The sequence below is a fragment of the Ovis aries genome, chromosome 12, assembly GCF_016772045.2.
Source record: "Ovis aries strain OAR_USU_Benz2616 breed Rambouillet chromosome 12, ARS-UI_Ramb_v3.0, whole genome shotgun sequence".
In the NCBI taxonomy this organism is placed as follows: Eukaryota; Metazoa; Chordata; class Mammalia; order Artiodactyla; family Bovidae; genus Ovis; species Ovis aries.
In genome coordinates, this window is record NC_056065.1 from 33,244,767 (window position 1) to 33,270,407 (window position 25,641).

Here is a 25,641-nt window from a genome sequence, read left to right on the forward strand (position 1 = left end):
CGCTCCATGAACATGCATGTACTTGTGTTTATTTGTATATCATGCTGAATTATAATATATATCTCGTATCCCCATTCTGAGCTCTTCCTTTATAACTTTGTCTGATTTTAAATTTTAAAATTGGTTAAAAATATGTAATAGAAATAACAGTGTTAAATGTTTAGAACCGTTTATTCCACTGAATTTGTCAGCTTTTGCATTTTAAAAATGAAATTAGATTTTCTTGGAAAACTGCAAGTTCACCTTCTATTAAATTTTCCTGATTTTGTTCCCTGATGTTAGTGGCGAGCATTCTGCATAATTCTTGAACTGTTATGTGTCAAGTGATTTCCATAACCCATGCGAAACTACTGTTGATTTGGACTAGTAGAGACTGGCAGATTCTTTACCGTCTGAGCCACTAGGGAAGCCTCATTTCCATTTCTGTGGGAGAATAAATTACGAATTTCAACTGATTTGGAAAAATTTTAAACTAATACATTGAGGACTATTGCTATTTTGCTCTGTATTAGTATTATCACGTTTGTATGCCTAAGTCTTCTCCTTTCCTCTACCCCTTTTCACTCTTCTCTCAGCTTTCTGTCACAAGAAGTGAGCAACCTATGTCTGAGGTTACCAAATGTAATTTGATCCCTCTTTCAAGTATTCAGTAGGTGTAATATTTACCCCCATGAAAGTTAATCTTGGGTTTGATATACCGTTATTCCCCCTTCTCCAACTTCCAATTTCAGAATTAGACACTGGACATTCTCAATATAGTCTGAACCTTTAACTAATTATGACTATAGTGATAATATGGTGGTGAAAAATCTAGGTCAAACTTTTCACAGGCTCACTTTGTGTTATACATGCTAGTCTTTTATCATCCCGAAGAATGTTTAGTTTATTTAAATTTAAAACTAAAATCTAAAAATATTGCCTAGTTCTTTTTTGTTTTAATTACAGAATACCTCTGCTTAGTTCAGATGGCATTCTGTTTTTTTTGTTTTTCTTTTCCCCTAAGCTCCTGATTTAAACCTCAGCTCCTTGAGAGCAAGGACAACAACAACAACAACAACAACAACTATATATATATATATATATATATATATATATATATATATATATATATATATATGAGTAGGAGGTGGCAACCCACTCCAATATTCTTGCCAGGATAATACCATGGAAGAGGGACCTAGTGGGCTAAAGTCCAGGGGGTCGCAAAGAGTTGGACACAACTGAGCAACTGAGCTTATATACAGTTTGTTTGTTTATTTCTTAAATGCCCTATGGTGAACCCACAACCTACAAATAATGTTACCATACCTCAGTAGCAGGTTGTTAAGACTATTTAAAGTAACCAATGAGATATAGCTGTGAAATCCCAAAGTGAGATGCTACATATCACATATATGTATTCAAAGGAAAAGATTGAGAACATGTTCCCTAATTCTATCTTCCTACCCTAAACCTAGAGGCTCCTAGAGGAGTCACAGGTCACTCCCCCATATAGAGATGCATCTGTCTGGATCAAGGGAATTATAGGGAAGAATACATGAAAACACTCCCAGCCCCTAAGGTAAATAAATAATTTTTAAACTGCCAGTACCAGAGAGCACAGAGAGTACAAGTTCAGAAAGAAAATTTCTGTTCCCATACCACTCCTGCTCCTTCCGCATGCCCTTTGGAAAAATTAAAAACTGACGAACTTAGGAGGAGGATTCTACTTAGGAAATATACAAGTTGGACAGATATCTGCTCTTTCTTTCTCACTTTAAACTTCTAATCTAAAGTTTCTAGCTGAATGAGAGGCACCCTGATTTTGTACTTTATCAAGTTTGGGGGTTTAATTGAGCCCTGCATAGTGGGGAAGAGAAAAGATTAATGAGCCTAGGTTAGCATAGTATGTGTGTAATATCACTGAGCCATCTAGGAGGAGGAAGTACAGATAGGTTGAATAACTGTTTGCAGTTAGTGATTTCAGTGACGATCACTTGGGGACAAAATCTAGAATGAAAAGATGAGAAAATCTAGCAAGCTTGGTCTCTGCTTTGAAGAGCCTTCAAATTGTGTTTAACTTATTGTATGCATGTCAGATTGTATGTACTTTTTTAGATGTGCAAAGTACTATAGCTTTAAAGTACACAGAGTATAGCTGTTTCTGTCTGCTTTGTTTTCACATGAAAGTTGTAGATTTTTTATACTGAGACATGAAAATGACAATTTAGATTTCAAGCTGAACTAGTTATTCGTATCATTAATTTTTCAAAAGTTATCAAAAATGTAGGTATGAACTTTGAAGGCTTCCTTGCTCATATGGCAAGCACTACTTCAGGCTGTATTACTTGTTGGGAAAATATCAATACATTGCTACTTCTCTGACAGATATGTGTATAGCTGTTAATAGCTCTGATGTTTTAAGAGGAATCTGTAGGAAGTCATGTGACTACACTTTCTGTACAGTTTCAGTCCCCTTCCCTAAAAACATTAGTTCTCTGTGTGTGTGTGTGTCTTTCATTATTATTTCAAAATAGCGTCAGAAGCAATTTCAAGAGATTTAATAGATTCAGAACTGCTGATGCTTAGATATTTAAGGAAATCAAAGTTTTGGAAGTCCATTTCGAGTATGGAATAGAATTAAATATCATCAAATCAGAAATTAACTGAAGGTAAATTTTATATTAATGTGCCAGAGAGATACAACATACAAGTAATCACATGTGATTATTTTTATCTTTTTCTCAAAAACTTGAGTTGTAATTTTTTGTGTGTGATTATGCACATAAGGAAATAAGCTTCAGTAAATGTGGAGTTCAGTGACTTGAGTTAGAGATAATTTTAAAATTTTAAGGTAGTCACGCATAACTTAGTAGTTCTGATTTCTTTCTTTACAAGTGAAGTTGAAGGCAGAGCACATGGAAAGATATATTTAGTATGTCTTACTGCTGTTCTTGTTAAACTTGCTAATTCTACTCTTTGGCAAAATGAAATGGGTTTGTTTTTCCCTTCTGTATACTAAAAAAAAAATCATATTTGATTTAATAGTCAAACAATAATACCCAGCTTTCTCTTAAAGCAAAGAATATTTGAATATTTGAATACTGAGTGGTTCAACAGAATATTAAATCATAATTCTTGAGAACTGTACAGTCATATTTGAATTAAATATTAAGTAATGACATCTAGTGGTAACATTTCCAAGTTCAGTGAATTTTGAAAATTTGATATTTGCTTTACTAAATGTAGACTTCAGAGTTTATCAGCTATCATTAAAAAGTACCATATCATTAAAAAGTTTTCTAGAAAATAGTTTAACTTAAAGATTTTTTCCACTTTTGTAGAAAATGAAGGCTCTTTGATTTTATTCTAAAGCTCTCTTCTACAAAGTGCTAATTCAAGCACATGTTACCATTCTTCATTTTAATAATTAGAACCACAACTAATACCTATAAATAATAACCATTGGCAACCAAGTAGACTTAAGAGTAAAACAGTGTTAAAGTTTATATAAACTTTTCCCAGTCAATTCAAAGCCTTAGTTATGCCAATAAATGAGTAAGACTCAGGTAACTGCCCTTAAAGGTTCATGATTGATTGTTGGTCTCTATGTTTAGAATATTTCAGAAGTGTTGACTACAGACAGCCTTCTTATTGAAAATGCTAACCTGTGTGAACAGACTCAGGAATCTGCATTTCAAACAAAGGCCTTTAAGTTTAAAAATTATGTTCTACTCTACACAAAGTTTAAGAATTATAGTATATTTTATACAAAGATCACACAATAAAGTCTGTTATTTAGTACCTGAGAAAATTATATGTATAAATTTAAATCATGTATGTAAATATTAAGCACTTGTTAGGGAAGGAACAGATAAAGTCAACCATAAGCTTTAAGCTTCCAGCATGCTTCTCAAAAGCAGAGACAAGCTGAAGCGGTATGGTACTCCATCCTAACACTTGGCATCTTAAAATGCTTGACATTATTAACATCTTCTAACAAAGCAAATGTAATATCCTGAATATCTCTTATTTATCAAATGGTGCATTTGCTAAATGTTTAAAAAGGTTAGTTACATTTACATGAGCTACCACTGCTCTGTTTTCATCTCCAGCTGTTACTCCTATTGGATGTTATCCTGTCATTAAACAGGTTTCCCTCATTGTTGAACTTACCTATGAAATTAAAATCCTGTTTTTTGCCTCTGAAGTTACTGACAGTGCTCACATATTAATCTGCTACTCAGAATCTCATTTATAAAATAATTTTCTCCTCCTAGGTATTTGGAGTAGATGACAATCAAGATTATAATAGGCCTATTATCAATGAAAAACATAAAGATCTGATAAAAGATTGGGCTCTCAGTTCTGCTGCAGTAGTCATGGAAGAAAGAAAACCACTGAGTACACCTGGATTTCACATCTCAGAGGTATACACATCTTCCTCACATTTTTTACATGCGCAAAATATAAATTTTTATCATTTGTTAATTACAGCTGACCCCTGAACCACACGGGTTTGAACTGCGCAGTTCCACTGTCACACAGATTTGATTTTTCACTAAATACATACTACAGTAGTACACGATCCATGGTTGAATCCAAGGATTGGGAACCATGGATACCGAGGGCCACCTGCAAAATTATATATGGAGTTTTGACTTCACAGTGGGTTGGAGCTCTCATTCCCCCTCGGCCTTCACTTTTTTCAAGGGTCAGCTGTATAGTATTTTAAGCAGTTAATATATCCTCTTTTAAAACACTGTAATATTTCTTTTGGCAGTCAGTGAAAATGTTAAATTTCAGTTAGCAGTTAATGAGCTATATGCTCACTATCTCTGACATTGAGATAAAGTGTGTGTATGTGTGTGTATATATATATATACACACTGCATACACTTTCTAGAAGGTCATGTATTCAGAATGAAAAGATCTATCATGCAAGGTTGTGCCTGATACATACAGCTTAAAAACCTAAATAAGTGCCCTGGTAGTGCATCCCAGGATGCAACTAGAAAGGGTGGCTTGGTTGATAGTTAGAGTCAGTGTAGCATAGTAGAGCTTCTAAGACCTGAGTGCAAATCCTAGAACTGCCACATCTAACAGGGTACCTTTGAATCAATCGTTTCCTCTCTTCTCATCTTCAGTTTTCTTATCTATGCAAGTGGTATTTTTCTAAAACCTATTTACAGGGAAGGATATGAAGGATAGAAAGTACCCAGCAGAGTAATTGTCTTAGATTTCTGTAGTCAACAAATGTTTATCCCTTTTCTAGAAATGTTCTTAGAATTTCATTGTACACTAATATATTGGAAGAAATGTAAAAAAATATATATATGACTGATAAGTATTATAATTTATTCAACTAACAAGATCTAACATTCAGTAGAAGCTTTCTGCATACCATTTTACAAATAATGAAACTGAAGTCTGTAGAAATTAACTTGGTCAAGGTCTTGAAACTCATACCTTGTAAGGCCAGAATTTGAACCTTAAAGAGCTTTGATGTGTTAACCCTTTCTCTTATTCATTATATTACCTTTCATTATCATTCAGGTAATTCATTATATTACCAAAAAATGAGTTAATTTAAAATATACAAATAGTAAATATATATTAAATATAAATTAAATCCTAAGGTATAAATAAATATAAATGAAGTATTTGTGTGAAATGTATTCTTTATAGTCAACTAAATTCAGATATATATTTGCTTATTAATATAAAATTTTTCCCTTTATGGTCTGCTATTTCCTGAAAACTCAAAACAATTTCATTTTGATATTTGTCAAGATGCTTAATTTACTTATTGAAAACAAGTGATACTTACTCAAAGCAGTGTTTTGGTATTCTGATTAATTTAGAAAGGGTGCTGGTGACTGTGAACTTGTTGGACTCCCTCTTCTCCTCTTTATCCCCTCAGCCCATGCCAAGTAAATTTATATATAGCCCAAGTATGTACCTGCCTTTGAAGGAACTACCTAAACTAGCCATTAGAACAGTCTTCACAGAATGGGTCTACATAAATGTGTGTCTTTGAAACCCCTTCTGTTGTGGGTATTCCTAGAATGATGTGAATGGCTCTGGTACCTCCTTCAGTCTCAGAACTGTGAACAACTCCCACAAAATCTTGGCAAGAATTCAGAGATTCAGCAGGCTTTGGTATTTTTAGGCTTTATTGTATGTACGTCACTTGTATGCAACTTACTATTTTAATCCATTGTTTTTGAAATCATATAGTATGTAGTCTTATGAAATATTTATCAGTTTTTAGACTGTCATTTGACACTTTTAATAAAATGCTTTCTGAAATAATTCAGAATAAAATTTGATCAGAGCTTTCCAATTCTTAGTTATTATTACAGATTCAGTACTGAGCATTGACTTAAGTTTCTAGTGAGGAAACATTTTTTTTTATACACCTAGATCTTCCATCTTAAATACATAGACTGACCTGGGCTTAAGGATTACCGATAAATAATCCATATATATGGAACCATATCACAAATTAAATTCTGTTTCACACTTGACTAATCATTTGCCTTAAAGACAGATTTAGATCGGAGAGGTCTATGTTCAGACTGGTTATACAAAAGTTCTTAAAGATTTGAGTGATTTCTAGCTTCTTCTGAAAACACTTAAGTATTGTAGAAAGAAGCCTAAAGCTTTGGGCTTGTACTTGAAATCCCTGAAGACATGACCTGGTAGATTTTAATATGCCCTGAGAGTGTAGAACCAGTCTGATTTATGGAATCATTTAACGGACCAAAGAACAACTTAGAAATAGGTCTTAGACTCTCTGTTCTATAGAATGGAGTAGGACTAACTTTTCTGTGGTAGCCATGAAGCTATTGTAGTACACATGAGTTTATTTAGCAGCAGTAAATTTTAAGCTCTAAGAGTTTATTTTAGTACCATTGTTAGTACTTAATAAGTACAGAAAATTTTACTACATTCACAGTAATAATCTTGTAGTTAAAAGAGATGCCCTAGAAAATCTTTATATATAAGGAAATATAACAAATGATAATATATCAATGTGAGGTTTAAATATTGCTTTATATGATATGTTAAAGGGAATTTAATGACTAAATGAAATTCTCTGAACATGAGAACAGACTTGACAGACTAGCATTTCATTCTTTTATTTCTCTCCTTTAGGAAGGTACATCTTCGTCTGGAAACAAGCGTTGGGTTTCACAATGGGCTAGTTTGGCTGCCAATCATACAAGGCATGATCAAGAAGAAAGAATAATGGAGTTGTCTGTACCTGTTCCTTTAGAGCATGGTATTTTCTTTCCTTCTTTTTTTTTTCTTTTGTGAACCATACATCAGTTTTTAAAATACTATAAGCTAAGTCTGTGTAGTGAGAAGTGAATTAAACCTAAATAAATATATTCACATAGTCTCAAGCTACTATATATAGATTTTATTTTCACTAAAACTGCAGATGTCATTAATGTAACCCTAACTGGAAATAGAGGTAATTTGTAGATGAAGCATGTGTGTGTGTGTACTCACAAAAACTTATATATGACTATATGTATATAACATATATACATGTGAAAATTTAAAAATAAGACTAATATAGTTCCAAACTCTCCCATTCACTAACACATCAAGTATTTAAATGCCACTTTTTTCCATATGTTCAATGGAGAAAATTTATGTAATACAACTTAATTTACTAAATACATCTTTTGCAAATGTATAATATGATTTTTATTACTACCTTTTTACTACTGTGAACTGAAATATAGAATCTCTTTGAAAAAACAGAAATTATGATGCCTCTTAATGATTTTATTATTAGATTCAGTTCATTACATTTTCTTCATTAAAGAATAAAACCCTCAGGAGAATTTGTATGTGGTTTTTTAATCTATTTTCTTAGATGTGTTATTGCTGGAAGTTGAAATCGAAATTTATTTTGTGTTTATTGTGGCAACCAAAAATCTTTTTAGGAATTTCGTAAACATTAGTCAGCAAGTATTTGAGCAAGGTACACAGCAGTGTACTAGAAAAGCTGTATAATTTGTCATAAAAATTATAAGTAATTTTTAATATTACCAAAAATCTTTGGAAAGATAGCATAATTTTCAGATTGGTTCACATAAACTGATTACTGTTTGGGGAACAAAAAAGCAAGTCAGGCTAGAGAAATTTATAAAGAATCATTATAAAAGTATTATTAGCTGTGGAAAGCAAAATTCTACCCTTGTTATAAAAATTAATAATACTTGGCTTTCATTATTTTATTCCTGTTTCATCATGTTCTAAATGAGCTTACTTAGATAAGCTGATAAATCTACTTAAAATGTTCTTGTCAAATATTCATTGAGTGTGTGTTACGAGCCAGGACAGTGTGAGAAATGCTAGAAAAGTACAAAAAGATAAAATAGCTATAACTAAATAAGTTTAGTGCTTCAAGTAGTACTGTGGAGATAAGACATAACCAAATAACACGATCATTTGCTAAATTAAAGTTACATTAGTAAGTCATTAAGTATTTTTCTACATTATAGCCGTAGTATAGCTATGAAATTTAGATGCTAAAATTTTAGAATTATAAAGGGATGACCACAGAAGCTATATCTAGTATCTTTTTTCCACTTATACCCAAAAGGTTTAAATGCTTTATATGTCAATTTATATTTCCCTAAAAAGATCCCTTTTCTCAGAAATACATTTCATTTATAAACAGGAAAGTACTCCTTAAGTAATATTCTCAAAGTCTCTCACATGGAAACGTTGAAGTTTTATATTTTCCCATCAACTTCTCAGTTTGAGGCTTTAATATACCAGAAGATCATAATTTAAAAATAACTCAGTTTGTGAAATTATGACAAGTCCTGTCACCTTTTTCCTTTCTTACAATTATTAAAAATCTTTTAATTAACTTTGAATTTTTTCTTTTAGAAAACATTGTTTAAAAAAAATTAAATAAAGAGAAAACATTGTTAAAGTTCTACGTTTTCTGTTTTATTAGGAAATCCAGACTTGTCATTGTTTCAGTAGATAATATGCTTGTTAAAATTTAGGTATATTATTATTCTTTACTATGTAATTCAAAGTATAGCATATAAACTGTTTATTAGACATTATTTTTACACTTCTGTATATACTATGCAGAGTCCATTTTTTGTGAGTGAAATTCACAGATGGGACAAGTCACAAAAGCAAGAATGTGAACTTCTCTTCCATTAATGACATTAAAAGAAAAAGAGAGCAACAGATGTAGGTTTAAGATAAGATGACCCTAATTTTCATCTCATAAAATTTGCTCTCCTATTTGTGCATCTCAGTGTTGCATTTTCTTTTTCAATTATACTGTCAAAATGTTGGCTTATTTCTTCAAAGTTTTACTTTATACTTAAGCCATTTCTTAACTTCAAAATCTAAGGTAATATGACATTTGTTTTATTTTCACATTTTTGCCCCAGTAAGTTCCTTTTTTGTTGTTTTCTTTTATAGATACAGACATCAGTGAATCTGGCATTTCACTGAGAAGTACTGGCTCAGCAGCTTCCTTGGCTAGTCAGGGAGAGAGAAGGAGACGAACCCTTCCCCAGCTTCCAAGTGAAGAAAAGTCTCTTGAGAGCTCCAGAACAAAGGTTATAGCACAGAGGTCAGAGATAGGAGAAAAGCAAGACACGGAGCTTCAGGAGAAAGAAGCACCTGCCCAGGTATACCAGAAAGATAAACAAGACACTGACAGAGCCTTGAGTAAAATGAACAGGGCAGTAAATGGTGAGACTCTTAAAAATGGTGGAGATAGTAAAGCCCTGCTTCACTTAGGCAGCTCTTACTCTGGGAAGGAGAAAAGTGAAACTGATAAGGAAGCTTCTTTGGTAAAGCAAACATTAGCTAAAATCCAGCAACAAGAACAAAAGGAACAGGCACAGTGGACACCTACTAAATTATCTTCTTCAAAAACCATTGCGGGTCAGATAGATAGATGTAGGGAGGAGTCTTTTAAGCAGGAGTCACAGCCTCAAGAAAAAATTCCAGGACTTTCTGCAGGCAAAGGAGAAAGAGCAATACAAAATGAGGGTAAGAGAAGAAAAGCTGAGGAAATTCTGAAAAGTCAGACCTCAAAGGGAGGAGACAAGAAGGAATCCTCCAAGTCGTTAGTGCGACAAGGAAGCTTCACTATAGAAAAACCTAGCCCCAACATACCCATAGAACTTATCCCCCATATAAATAAACAGCCTTTATCAACACCCCCTTCCTTAGCATTAACAACAGCCAGCAGAATAAGAGAAAGAAGTGATTCTATGGATACTGATTCTAGTATGGACACGACCCTTATTCTAAAAGACACAGAAGCAGTAATGGCTTTTCTAGAAGCTAAACTGCGTGAAGATACTAAAACTGATGAAGGCCCAGATACTCCCAGTTATAACAGAGACAACTCCATTTCACCCGAATCTGATGTGGACACAGCTAGTACCATCAGTCTGGTTACTGGAGAGACTGAAAGAAAGTCAACCCAAAAGCGAAAGAGTTTCACTAGTCTCTATAAAGATAGGTGTTCCACAGGTTCTCCTTCCAAAGATGTTACAAAGTCGTCATCGTCGGGTGCTAGGGAGAAAATTGAAAAAAAAACAAAAAGTCGTTCTGCAGATATAGGTTCTCGGGCAGAGGGTCGTAAATTTGTGCAGTCCAGTGGAAGAATAAGGCAGCCTTCAGTAGATTTAACAGATGATGACCAAACCTCTAGTGTACCTCACTCGGCCATCTCTGATGTTATGTCATCTGACCAGGAAACTTACTCTTGTAAATCTCATGGAAGGACTCCACTTACCTCAACTGATGAGCACGCACATTCCAAACTAGAAGGAAGTAAAGTAACTAAATCCAAGACTTCTCCTGGAGCACCTGGTTCGTCCAGTAAATCCACCACTCTACCAAGGCCACGACCTACCAGGACTTCCCTCTTGCGCAGAGCCCGACTCGGTGAAGCTTCGGACAGTGAACTTGCTGATGCTGACAAAGCATCTGTTGCTTCTGAAGTGTCCACAACAAGTTCGACATCCAAACCTCCCACAGGAAGGCGTAACATTTCTAGGATTGATTTGTTGGCTCAGCCTCGTAGAACAAGGCTTGGCTCATTATCGGCTCGCAGTGACTCTGAAGCAACGATCTCTAGAAGTAGTGCCTCTTCACGGACCGCAGAAGCCATCATTAGAAGTGGAGCCAGATTAGTACCTTCAGATAAATTTTCTCCTAGAATTAGAGCTAACAGTATCTCTCGACTATCCGACTCCAAGGTCAAAAGTATGACCTCAGCACATGGCTCTCCTTCAGGTAAATTGGATCCAGACTTTTTATATTAGTGTATTTCTTTTATGTTTTGGGACTTCTTCTTTGAAAAATTGTTAGTGTCGATTCCCAAAATTTTCAGCAGAAAGATCATACTGTAGAGGGTTTTGTTCCTTAAAAAGTCACCTTAGTTAGCTTGAAAGTGAAGTGAAAGTGTCAGTTGCTCAGTTGTGTCCAACTCTCTGCGATCCCATGGACTGTAGCCCACCAGGCTCCTCTATCCATAGAATTCTCCAGGCAAGAATACTGGAGTGGGTTGCCGTTCCCTTCTCCAGGGGATTTCCTGACCCAGGGATCAAACTCGGGTCTCCTGCAATACAGGTAGATTTTTTACCTTCTGGGCCACCAGGAGGAAAATTCAGAAGTTATATACACTTCCATTTAAAGTCCTGGTACAAAATAGTGAATTCAAAATTTGAAGTATATTGAACCAATTTGAGAATTTTAATTGTCTACTTGGTGAGATATTTTGTTTTGTGTGTCAGAATTAGATTAGGAATTATCTGGTCTATATAATAAAAATGAATATTGTGCTTCTGAAAACATGTTCAACTTTTAAATATCCTAACATAATTCTAAGTTCTTATGAATCTGAAGAACAGTAGTATACTTTTTGTTGCTCCTTTCAGAACTAAATGAAAAATGAGTTTTACTCTTTTCCTGTTTATTTTGAAACGTCTAATTTTTATTAAGTTAAATCGATTTATGATTGGGGTGGGCGGAAACTAATACTTGAATTTATTTCAGTGGAAGAAGATGGATTTGTGAGACAGTCACTAAGCACATGGGCAAAATTGGGCTATAGAAATTTAACTGGTTATGGGCATTACCTCATAATGTGCCATCCTGTCATTTAACTGTAGTAATTAGCTGTCACTGATTGTGATCATTACAAGAGCTACTTTCTTCCCACCAGAATTAACTGCCTCAGTCATATTCGTCTGTGTATATACTTCATTTTCAGAGTTGTAGCCTGTGAGAATACGTGTGGGACCAAAGAGTAGCAAGACAGATATTTGTGTGTATCCTGTAAACGTGGTCTTGTTGCTTCATAATCAGCCTTATGTGGGTGTGGCTGAAAAAGGACAGTTGAGGGGAAACCAGCTGTCAAAGGACTTAAAGATTCATTTTTGTCGGTTACCTAAGTGAGCCCTAAGTCTTGAGTGGAGAGTAAAGGGAAAGCTGGTATGCAGTCTTTTCTTTTAAACTTTTTACTTCGGTCACAATTCAGCCTACAAAACCCCAAACCAGTGGTACTTTGGATGTGTTATTTTTTTCATTTTCTGTTCCTACTCTCTTCACGGCTGCTTTCCTCCACTCCATTCACATTCCCATCTCCTGGTCTGTGGGTGAGGTGATGGTAATCATCATGGGTGTAGCTGAGGATAGATAACATAAAGTCTAGATTTCAAAAGAATAGGTGACATTTCCTTTATTACTCCTGTTCTCCTTGTTTCTACACTTCAGACTTTGGTTGGTGGATAATGGGTCTGTTGCCAAGTATTTAAAACTACTCTCACTTGATTTATGCTAACCCACTGTTACCTGCTGTTCCACGTGGCTCTGCTTATTCAGTTCACATTTCCTTTGTGCTGTATTCTGCCGTGTGTACTCTGATTCGGTGTCTTCTGCCACAGTGCTTGTTTCCTCACCGCAAGTCTATTTAAGTACATGAAAATGTCTACGTGCTCTCCTGTCTTAACATAAGTTGCACATTACCATGTAGCATGAAACTCTTGATAACTTTTCCTTCTATACTAGTTGTCTAGCTCTTAACACATGAGTAATCTGATTTTATTCTCAATGTTTAACAGAGGGACTTATTTGAGATGCAAACCAAATGATTATTTCTAGTAAGTCTAAGAAACAGCTATAAGATGCTATATATATATATATAATATATATGTCCTTATATATATGTGTATATGTCTTTAAATATGTCTTCAAATTCTATATTTTAGCCTATTTTTTGTTTTCTTCTTCTTTGAATACAGAACTTGATAAACATGCATCTTTCTGTGTCCAAAAAGTACCTTGAATTACTTAATGAAATTTCCTAGGGCAAATTGAGGTATGTGACTTTGGCCTTCTTCAAACTTACTAGCAGTATATTAAATAATTAACATCATTGAATTTAATAGTTTGAAGGGTTATTCAGTTTAGAGAACTAAAGCCAAGAGATGGAATAACCTGCCTGGTCACATAGATATATCAAGAACAGGTTGTGAATCCAAGGCATTTAATTCCCAGCCTATTGCTTTTTCTACCACAATCAGTCTGGCTCTGAGAAACAGACTCCACTTACATGCAGACTTCCAGAGGACAGCTAAACTATTGGATTATTATCAGGAGTATATATACAACCAATATACAATATAAATATTTTGGTATTATTCACTATAATCTTTTAATTATGACGTTTTACCAAGTTCATGTTCTCTCACCCACCTTTTTGAGCCTAAAGCCACATTGTGGTCCTGGATTGTATATTCAGATTCCTTTAAGATGCCTATTTCCAGTTTTATATTCTAGGACAATGACATGGATCTTTCAGTCAGTGGTAACATACTAAAATAGTTACATGTGGTAAATAGTAATTACATACAACATTTCTACATAGTACAATTATAAATCTTAAATGGAGAAAGGAAATAAAAATTCCTAGCTTTTGAAATATTTAAAAGAATGTGAAACCATCCTTGTCAGTGTTGCTAAGCATACTTTAAACTTTTAAAAATCTTAAAAATGCCTGACCCTGGAACCTGTGAAATTATCCAAACTATAATACATAAAAATAATTCTGTAGAGCTTCAAATTATATATTTTAGTCTGTGTTAGGAAAAGCTTTTCCAAGAAATGAATATGATAAAAATAGAATGGAAATCTCGTATTTGGCAAAATTAATATTAAGATTTCTTCTATGCTTCTTTAATTCTGATGTAATATGCTTTTAGGAGTTTAGTCCACCCCTCCACCCAACCCTTCAAAATTTTTTTCAATGATCCTTCAATATGAAGTTATATTAAAATATCCAGATTTATTTTAATAAGATATATTTAAAACTAAGTACCCTGAATTACCAAAGTAAGGCTTCCCCAATGGCTCAGTAGGTAAAGAATCTGCCTGCAGTACAGGAGACCTGTATTGATCCCTTGGTCAGGAAGATCCACTGGAGAAGCAAATGACAACCCACTGCAGTATTCTTGACTGGAGAATTTCATGGACAGAGGAGCTGGGCAGGCTACAGTCCATGGGGTTGCAAATAGTTGAACACAACTGTGTGACTGATTTTCACTTTCACCCTGAACTGTCAAAGTAAGGCAGTTGGTTTTCATTATGTTTTAAGTATACATTCTAAAATTTTCAAAAATCATGTTAATGTCCTTAAAAATTTTTTAGACTCTTTGCTTTCCCATTTTTATTCTAATCCTCAAAATTTATAGATGATGATGTTAACTCTTGGACATGCATGGGTTGAGTTAATTTCTTCTCAAGTCAAAGACCAGTTCAGAACACCACGATCTTATTGTTACATGCTCATACATATTAAACGTGTTTGTGTCTTAATTTCCCACAAAAATATTTTTATCTAGGTATAAAAATGTAGTGTTTTGTCTTCTGAAATTTGTTACATCTGTAGATAATGATGTGTTTTGATGTCAGCAAAGTTTTGGTTAACAGTAAAAGAAATCAAAGCACTCCCAGATAAGTGATCCTAATAACTCTTTTTCCCCTTTTAAATTATTTAGACATCATGAATATTATATTTTCTTGATGAATGTAGTAGTTTATTACTTCCACAAGAGGGAGTGTTGTATAATTTTATAGCTAAAATGAGCCTGTTTAACTAACATAACTAGAATAATTTTCAAGTTAGCTACAAAATAATTAAGCCCATCTTAGAACTTTTTCTCGTTTTATTATATGTGCTGTCCAGCACCTCATCAACCCAAGAAGCTTCTTAAAGATTGGCAGTTTAGATACCTTCAACACAGATTTTCAATTTAAACATTTATCTGAAATGCCTTATTAGTACCAGTATATCAAATGAGCCTAATAATATAAAGCTACATTTGATTTTCTAAATAATTTTATCTAAGCAGGGTAAAATTCAAGAAGAAAGTAAAAAAATTTTTCAGCCCTGTAAAAATCATAAAACAATCATTCTATGAGAATTCTAGGATGTCTTTTTTTTTTTTAATTAGTCTAACTTGAAATTTTTTTAAGTAAAATATTTATTTAATTTTAAAACAATTGGAATGAGCTTTGCACTCTGAGAGTCTGTAGATCTGTCTTAAACTTTGATTTAAGCAAGTCACAGGACCTTTCTGGGCCCAATTTTTATGTATAGATTGAAGAATTTAAACTAGCTCATGTCCAAAGTCATTTTATTCTAAAATTCTATGAAATAAGTAGGCACTGGGGAAAGTTAAAAACATTTTTACTTGAGGTTTCCTCTACAAAAGCTAGTTAGATTACAGGGATTTTTTTCTTCAGATAAAATATATTGCTGCTATAGTTTGGAAGCAAAGATTAAAAACACAAAGGTATTGAGAGAACTTCTTCGACAAATAATAGGTTAGAGGTCCTGGCTTTAACTCCCATTCACAGTCCCTTTTTCACCAATAGTCATCATTTCCTGTCTCATTTTTCATTCAGAGATTAAATTAAGCTTTGCTTCATAGCACACCATGTATGATATACTTCCCACTGGTAGAGATAACCTTTAGTTATTTGAAGACTTAGTAATCATATTTTTATTTTCTGCCATGTCCTATCTATTTTATATTTTCCTTCTCTCCTTCCTTATATTTTTCATTTTTTATGCAATTTTAAAGGTTACTTTTTAGTTATAGTTATTCCAAAATATTGGCTGTCTCCCCGATCCTTGAGCTCATCTTACACCCGTGATAGTGTACCTCCCACCTGGCTCCAATATTGCTTCTCCTCTTATAAAAGTTACTCTTAGAAACTTCAGTGTTTTTGTTGGATTCTAGATAGACTTATAAAAAACAGGTGGAAAGTTTATGAATTTCATTTGAAAAAGAAGTTTTTCTTTTATCCTTTTCTCCAAAAGGTAATGATTTTCTGACCTGGAGACTTAGATTGCACAATTTAAATTCTAACGGGGCTCAGCTAATATATTGTCACCTGGTAACTTACGTCACCTGACATTTAGCCCTTGTTTCTCACTTTCTCATTCTGCTTTCATGTGCTCTGCCATTCAAGGAATCTCTCAGTTATTGATGCCATTCTCTCTAAATTACCTCCATATTAACAACCTGAGTTCTATAATACCTGTTTTCATACCTTCTGCAGTTTGTTAAAACTCTTTGTTACTGGTTTTGTCTCCTCTCCAATTTTCAGTTATAGGTATGGTTACATAGTTTTCAAGTCAAAAATCAGGAAATTTAATCTAACAAAAGATCTTTTTTATTTATGGATTTCCTTTTATGAATCATATTCTAGGGTAGCAAAATAAAAACATTTAGCATTTAATGAAATACCTTTATTAAAAGGTACTGATTTGTTTGCTGTATATCTAATTGCCTTGCTGTGTTTCTTTAAAAAAAAAACAAAAACTTATTTACTCTTGTTCCTTAACTTTTCCTAAAGCTGTTTTCAAGTCTCAAGGTCAGTTCAAATGTCTAGAAATTAGTAAATTTCCACCATGGTAAAAGTATTATTTTGTGTTAATAAATTATCTTCTAATGTTAAAATCAGAAATTATTTTTAATAACCCCTTCAAAAAAAACTGATTAATTACCTGGAGTTCCACATATGTGTTTGTGTATACTTTTACAGAAAGCCATGAAGTTTTGGCCTGTTTTTTCATTCTCTCAAATAAGAGTTTAAATCCAGATGAATGGGTAGGCACTGATTTATGATATAGTCCTGATTATAGATTTTTCTGTTCTTAAAGCAGTTCTGGGAACAATGATTATCAATCTTATTTGAATGCCAGCTCAGCCTTACAGAGCCTTACGTAGAAATGAAGTTTATGAAAGAAAAGAAAAACAAGAAAGGCATAAAATTCAAGTGGAGTAGGATAAGGGAATTCTAGACTTCACCAATACCCAGCCTAGAGTCAGCTTCTGTTTTATAAAAGAGAAAGATAAAGAAAGCTCTTGATAGTAACAGCAGTTGGAACTTATAACAGAAGCTAAGGTTTAGCCACCAAAAATGTCTCATACCTTTTTATTAGGTTTTCCTATTTTGAGGAAGGAAATGGTCAGTATCTAGGAATTAATTCATTTATTTAAACATATTTATTAAACATTTGTTAGCCACATACTGCTAAGTGCTAGGAACCTGTTAATGGATTAAGCAGGCATAATTCCTGCCCTTGTGAAGTTTTCCATAGATTAGCCATTTTTCCCCTATTTTTTACCTCTTTATGCTTCACACTTTATTTGCATGTTTAATTATTAACAGTAGTAGTGATCTGTCTACATTAATTTGTCTTCTAATTTTCAAATGTGTCTGCAAAACCATTTTTAAAATCTTTTACTAACCTTAAATAAGAAAGTGATTACCACTTTCTTTAATGTGACTATTGTCAGTATCTCCTGTGCCATAAATGTTAATGGTTGTGAGAATACCTTTGTAGGTTTTCACTCCTTGTAGGTTTTATTGCCATTGTCTATTTTCACCTGTATGCTTTCAATGTCAAAGCAGCAGAGTTGTACTGAAGATGCTTTGTTGTGTTTTTACCGTGTAAAAAGATTTTTTCCAATCATAGCATAACAGGATGTTGAATGACAGAGGTAATGTTTTTTTTTTCTGCCGTAAAGGCATAATTTCCACAGTAGGAATTATGCATATTTGTTTGTTGGGAAAAGAGGGTTTTTACCATCTCCATGTTAAAAAGTCCATGTGGCATGAGGAAATCTTTTCCCTTATTTTGTTTTTTTTGTTGTTGTTGCTGTCATTAAAAAAAAAATCCATAACGTCACTTAAATGAGAAATATTTGCAATTAAATAGTACCTGAGTTAAACATTTATGAATAGAGCTTGCTTAGTTGTTTGTCATTAGTCAGTTTTTCATCTGAATGTTTGTTTACTCACCATGCTACAGAAAATGTGATCTTTCTATTGTTCTTAATTCTTCATTGTTTTTAATTCACCAAAGTATGATGTTTCTATCTTTAAGGAGTAGTAGACTTAATGGTTTTGTAAACTATGTGTATGTCAGTTTTTGAAAATTGTGCTGTGTGTGGTCTCATGGTGTTTTTGAAATCATGATTTTTATTTTCTCTCTTTTAAAAGATAACATAATAATTCTTTTTTTAATAATTAAACTAATTTAGTAAATTCAAGATGGAGGCGCTTTCCTACTGATTATGCTTCCACCTCAGAAGATGAATTTGGATCAAACCGTAATTCCCCTAAACATACCCGTCTACGTACTTCTCCAGCCCTGAAAACGACTCGATTGCAGAGCTCTGGGTCAGCAATGCCTACTAGTTCTTCATTCAAACACCGGATAAAAGAACAGGAAGACTACATCCGAGATTGGACTGCCCATCGAGAAGAAATAGCCAGGTTGGTTTTAATCTGTTATCTCTAAGAGTTGAAATTATTTGTTAGTTTCAACTTGATAATAAATTTAGCTTTTACTTTGTTTGTACCAAGAAATGAAATCCACAGAGAACTAAGAACTTTAGTTTTGTTGATAGTATTACTCATTACCCTTTTTTTTTTATGCAAGTGTTACTTACATATTAAAGAATTTATTTTGGTAAACTCCCCTTTCTTATTTCCAGTAGAAACGCTGATGAATTAATATAATTTTGAAAGGTAGTCAGTATCAGCTCTACATAATTGAGAATTGTGCAGATACATTTTTTATTTTTTTACCTTCCAAAGAGATGTACTTGCTAGAGATGTTGCTAATGTTCTCTAGGGAGAATTAGAGTAGGCAGATTATTACTTGTACTTTTATGAGTTCATTAGATTGAGTTAGTACAGTCCTTTAATAATTAAATGAGAATATTATTTTAAATATTAAATATGTTTATAATAAACTTAAGATTACATAATTAAAAGTATAATTCATGCTGCAGATGTGAGTTTTAACCCCTAACATTGCAGTTGACCATTAAATAGAGGCTCTATTCAAATATATGCTATAGTAGTTAAGGGTTTTTTGGTAAGTTTGTAAGTTATTAAATTTTACTGCAGTATGCCACATGTTACCTAAACATTTTCACTGTGTACATGCTAAAATTATTTCTGCCTTTAGTTAGAGGTTCTAATTTTCTTATACTTGACAACATTTATTAAAGAAATTAATTCATAAATTCCTTAAAAATTTTTTATGATGATTTTATGATGTTTATCTTTTTTTACTTTGTGGACTTCTGTGAATTGTTTCTTTTTTTCCTGGATCATTAGTTTATTGTTTAGTTTTTTGTTGTTGTTCAATGACTATGCACTTGTGGTTGCTTTTAGTTCTTGCAGAACATGCACTTCTAATCTCATTGTGTTGCTTAAACATTACTTTTTGGCCATGTAAATGACAATAATTGTTGAAGCATTGTAAGCCAGTTCTGATTAGAGTATGGGCATGTATGTGCTTTGGGATCCACGCATTAGTGTGCGTTGTGCTAAGTCGCTTCAGTCATGTCCGACTCTGTGCAACCGCATGGACTGTAGCCCACCAGGCTTCTCTGTCCATGGGATTCTCCAGGCAAGAATACTGGAGTGCATTGCCATCCCCTCATCCAGGGGACTTTCCCGACCTAGGGATCAAACCTGCATCTCTTATGTGTCCTGCATTGGCGGGCAGATTCTTTACCACTAGCCTCACCTGGGAAGCCACTCCACGTATTATTATGGGCCCACAAAACTCCTGCAATGAGACAATCTTGATACTACATTTTTTTCTTGTGGGCACAGCTGGCAACAACAGGCCTTGCTCTTGTCTCATTTTTTTTCTTCCCCATGGAGAAGTCTCACCACATGAACACAAGGGGTACACGAGGGAACTAGAGTGTTCTGCTTTTTCTTAGGAGGCTTTGCCTCTTAAGCTCTCTACCCTAAACTAGAACACTGAACACCTTCTCTGGGCCAAACCCACTTCCCTGTCCCTAAACAGAAAAAAATTATGATACAAAGGGGAAAGTGACTAAGAACTGTCTGTTATGTTTTCACTTGGTTTTATTTTGTTAGTATGTGTATTTTATTACCCTTGTAATGTGTATATTGTCTGTATATATTTTATTATCTATAGTAGTATTCTCAGGCTAGCCTATTTAACACCTAATGATTCTATGCCTTTTTCCTCCAGTTTGTTAGTAGCATTATGTTAATAAAACTTGCTGTTGGGATTTAATTTTTCAAGGTATATTTTCCACCCATACATCTCACAGGAAGAGAAAGTATTTTTATTTTTGTTTATTAAGATATTAAAAAAAGTAAGAGGGAAGGATAGGAAGTATAGGAGGAAAGAAAGTTAATGTTGATGTTTAATGTTCCTATAGAATACTGACCTTTTCTTAATGTACAGAAATTTATTTTCAAATAACTAAATAGAATGTGAGAAGTACATGTTTTATTTCTGTAAATTGGCTACCACTTTCACTTAAGAAATTTGAACAGCATAATAGTGGTTTTAGTTGATTACAAAATGTTTTATGCTTTGTCATACTCTTTTTGCTTAGATTTTAGAGCTATATTACTAAACCAGCACCTTTACACCTCTGCAGTTTTGTTTTGGATCAAGTTTATGTTTGCATAAGTTTTTTTCATGTATTGTATAATCCCCCTCCACATGTAATTCCCATCCACTCAACAAAGAACTCCTAAGCTACTCGTATGAGTAGAACGTAGTATTTAGCATGAGTGAAGTGTAAAGACGACTTAGACATGAGTGTCCTCAGAGAGTTCAGAGTCAGAGGAAAGAAGCAAAGGTGTTGCATGAGCTGCTATCAGGCAGAGTGGTAGAAGGGTTGTAGAAAGGGTGAAGTTTGAACTTCCCTGGTAGTCCAGTGGCTAGGACTCCATGCTTCCAGTGCAGGGGGCCTGGGTTTGATCCTTGGTCAGGGAACTAGATCCCAACACTGCAACTGGAAGAACCTGCTTACTGTACCTAAGGCCTGACACAGCCAAATAAATAAATAAATAAATAATTTTTTAAAGGGTGTCTGCAACAGGAATTTACTGGAGGTTGAAAAGAGAAAAGAAATAGCATGAAAAAAAAAAAAGGGGTGGGTTAAGTTTGTCTGAGTCTAAGATATAAAAGTATATAGTTAATGGATGACCAAATTGAAGATAATCCTAAGCCAGCTAAAAAATAGGAGACGTTGAATGCCAGCTAAGAAGTGTACATATTATTTTATATATAAGACTTATGTTTTAGATTTTTGAAAAGGATAAGATCTATATTAAAAGAAGATTACCTTAAGGGCAATTTGTAGAATTGTTTGAGAGAGCAGAGAACCTAGAGATTAACTAGTGATCTGTTCTAGAAGTTAATGTGCAAGGCATTGAAGGCCTAAGTTAAGATAGTGTTAGTGACGGTATAAATGGAGATATGGACGTGTACCATTTGACAGAGTCTGACGATTGCCAGAATAACTCCATGGTTGTTCAAATGAATATTGTTAAGAATTCCCATGAGCAGAATATAGTTTTTAGCATGAGTGACTGGTAAAGGTGACTTACAAATGGATGTCTTCAGAAAGAAAAGACAAAAAGAAAGATAAGCTCTGTTTAGGCATGCTGACTTAGGTATCGGTAGGTACTTTTGGAACAGACATGTGAAGGAGTATAGCTCTGCAGCATAGGAAGCTCATGAGAGTTAGAATCATCGTTTTGGAAGTCAGACAAAAAGAAAATAATTGAAGCTGTGATCATAGACATTGCCAGGAAGTATTGAACTCTGAGGGATAACCTAAATTATAAGGATTCAGTATAGCTGAATGATCAAAATCATGGACTCTGGGATCAGACCTTCTCAATTCAAACCCAATTCTGCCATGTGGTCTGTAAGACCCTAGACAAGTTAAGTAAGTAACTGTGCACTAGTTTTATGTATAAAATGGACAAAATAATAGTGTCACCTTGAAAGAGTTGACAAACCAAGGCATGTGCATAACCTAGGACTTGACATATAGTAAGCTATCAAATGTTAGTTATATTTAAATGGAGTGCAGAGAAAACAGTGGTGTGTGTATATACTCAAACATGATTGTATTTATAACTTAATTGTGAGCATTCAGTTTTCTGTATATTTGATAAATATTAAATTTATGAGACTCCAGATATAATTGGAGTTTCAGAATCAATGTTATATTCTTCAGTTCAGTTCAGTCGCTCAGTCGTGTCTGACTCTTTGCGACCCCATGAACTGCAGCATGCCAGGCCTCCCTGTCCATTATCAGCTCCGGGAGTTTACCCAAACTCATGTCCTTTGAGTCAGTGATGCCATCCAACCATCTCATCATCTCTTGTCCCCTTCTCCTCCTGCCCTCAATCTTTCCTAGCATCAGGGTCTTTTCCAATGAGTCAGCTCTTTGCATCAGGTGGCCAAAGTATTGGAGTTTCAGCTTCAACATCAGTCCTTCCAATGAACACCCGGGACTGATCTCCTTTAGGATGGACTGGTTGGATCTCCTTGCAGTCCAATGGACTCTCAAGAGTCTTCTCCAACACCACAGTTCAAAAGCATCAATTCTTTGGCGCTCAGCTTTCTTTATAGTCCAACTCTCATATCCATACATGACCATTGGAAAAAGCATAGCCTTGACTAGACAGACCTTTGTTGGCAAAGTAATGCTAAAATATTTTATTAAGGCTTATCCTGTACTAATAGGAAACCTAAGAATCTCAACCAAAGTTTCATTCAGATTTTCATTTCAAACATTGTTTTAAAATGTTCTTTTTTCCTAAGAATAATAATTCTGATATATAAGTAGTCTATTTTTAATACTGAAATGATCATTAAATAAATGTGTCATAGAACACCTACCTAATGAGTCTTATTCCCTGATTTGATTGACCCCAATGGCAACCCACTCCAGTATTCTTGCCTGGAGAATCCCAGGGATGGGGGAGCCTGGTGGGCTGCCATCTGTGGGATCGCACAGAGTCAGACATGACTGAAGCGACTTAGCAGCAGCAGCAGCAAAGTAGTCATCTGACACTTCGGGTCAAGAGGAAAGAGGCTTTATTACTGAATCTTTTACATATAGTATTTTTAATTAGAGAAATTCAAATAAGTATACCTGTATTTTTTTAATATTTTAAAATACAATGATGGTTTATATTTTTCAAGGCTCAATATTTGTAATTAAAATTACAAATGCATAGTAATCTTAATGGCAAAAAAACAAATTATAATTTTAGTACATTTTATTACAACTTTTTTTATATTTTTGGGAAGAGCCAATTTAATTTAGTGGCCAGAATTAAGTGATATGGGTTTCCTTTTAATATGCACGCTTAGTTTTTTCACTCATGTCTGACTCTTTGCAGACAAACCTGAAGTCTGTCCATACACACTATGGTCTATAGCCTGCCAGGCTTCTCTGTCCATGGGATTTTCCAAGCAAGAATACTGGAGTAGGTTGCCATGCCCTAATCTTCCCTATCCAGGAACTGAATGCATGTCTCCAGCATTGAAGGTGGATTCTTTACCCCTGAGCAACTGGGGAAGTCCTTATAATATATAAAGCAATGTAATGAATCATTGCAAAAGTAGGAAGTCAAGAGATACCTAGAGTAACAGGCAAATTTGGCCTTGGAGTACAAAACAAAGCAGGTCAAAAGCTACCAGAGTTTTGCCATGACAATGCACTGGTCGTAACAAACACTTTCTTCCAACAACACAAGAGAAGACTCTGCACATGGACATCACCAGATGGTCAACACTGAAATCAGATTGATTATATTCTTTGCAGCCAGAGGTGGAGAAGCTCTATACAGGCAGCAATAACAAGACCAGGAGCTGACTGTGGTTCAGATCATGAACTCCTTATTGCCAAGTTCAGACTTAAATTGAAGAAAGTAGGGGAAACCACTAGACCATTCAGATGTACCTAAATCAAATCCCTTATGATCATACAGTGGAAGTGAGAAATAGATTCAAGGCATTAGATCTGATAAACAGAATGGCTGAAGAACTATGGACGGAAGTTTGTGACATTGTGTAAGAGGCAGTGATCAAGACCATCCCCATGGAAAAGAAATGCAAGAAAGCAAAATGGTTGTCAGAGGAGACCTTAATGCAAAGTCAAGTGGACCTTAGGAAACATCACTGCAAACAAAGCTAGTGGAGGCGATAGAATTCCAGTTGAGCTATTTCAAATCCTAAAAGATGATGCTGTGAAAGTGCTGCACTCAATATGCCAGCAAATTTGGAAAACTCAGCAGTGGCCACAGGACTGGAAAAGGTCCGTTTTCATTCCAGTCCCAAAGAAAGGCAATGCCAAAGAATGTTCAAACTACCGCCCAGTTGCACTCATCTCACATGCTAGCAAAGTAATGCTCAAAGTTCTCCAAGCTAGGCTTCAACAGTATGTAAATCTTGAACTTCCAGATGTTCAAACTGGATTTAGAAAAGGCAGAGGAACCAGAGATCAAATTTCCAACATCTGTTGAATCATAGAAAAAGCAAGAGAGTTCCAGAAAAACCTCTACTTCTGCTTTGTTGATTATGCCAAAGCCTTTGACTGTGTGAATCACAATAAACTGTGCAAATTCTTTAAGAGATGGGAATACAAACCACTGACCTGCCTACTGAGAAATCTGTACACAGGTCAAGAAGCAACAGTTAGAACTGGACATGGAACAATAGACTGGTTCCAAATAGGGGAAGGAGTACATCAAGGCTATATTGTCACCCTGCTTCTTTAACTTATATGCAGAGTACATCATGCAAAATGCCAGGCTGGATGAAGCACAAGTTGGAATCAAGACTGCTGGGAGAAATATCAATAACCTCAGATATACAGATGACCCAACCCTTATGGCAGAAAGTGAAAACAGGAACTAAACTCTTGATGAAAGTGAAAGAGCAGAGTGAAAAAGTTGGCTTAAAACTCAACATTCAGAAAATGATGATCGGGGCATCTGGTCCCATCACTTCATGGCAAATACATGGGGGGAAAATGGAAGCAGTTTAAGACTTCATTTTCTTAGGCTCCAAAATCACTGCAGATGGTGACCTGGAGCCATGTAAAAGATTTGCTCCTTAGAAGGAAACCTATTACCAACCTAGACAGCATATTAAAAAGCAGAGACATTACTTTGCCAACAAAGGTCTGTCTAGTCAAAGCTATGGTGTTTCCAGTAGTCATGTATGGATGTGAGAGTTGAACTATAAAGAAAGCT

The 25,641-nt window shown here is 34.5% G+C and overlaps 1 protein-coding gene across 50 annotated transcripts in view; it reads left to right on the forward strand.

Moving 5' to 3' along the window:
• Positions 1 to 25,641, forward strand: part of CEP170 (centrosomal protein 170) — a 136,758-nt gene that overhangs the window by 92,728 nt on the left and 18,389 nt on the right. For 31 of the 50 annotated variants that reach the window (XM_060396395.1, XM_060396399.1, XM_060396403.1 and 28 more), the window contains 4 exons: positions 4,260 to 4,409; positions 7,141 to 7,267; positions 9,454 to 11,289; positions 18,615 to 18,849. In XM_060396395.1, the coding sequence (XP_060252378.1) occupies positions 4,260 to 4,409; positions 7,141 to 7,267; positions 9,454 to 11,289; positions 18,615 to 18,849 (2,348 nt within the window). The remainder of the gene's footprint in view (positions 1 to 4,259; positions 4,410 to 7,140; positions 7,268 to 9,453; positions 11,290 to 18,614; positions 18,850 to 25,641) is intronic. The other 19 variants (XM_060396400.1, XM_060396407.1, XM_060396412.1 and 16 more) reach the window with 1 other exon arrangement.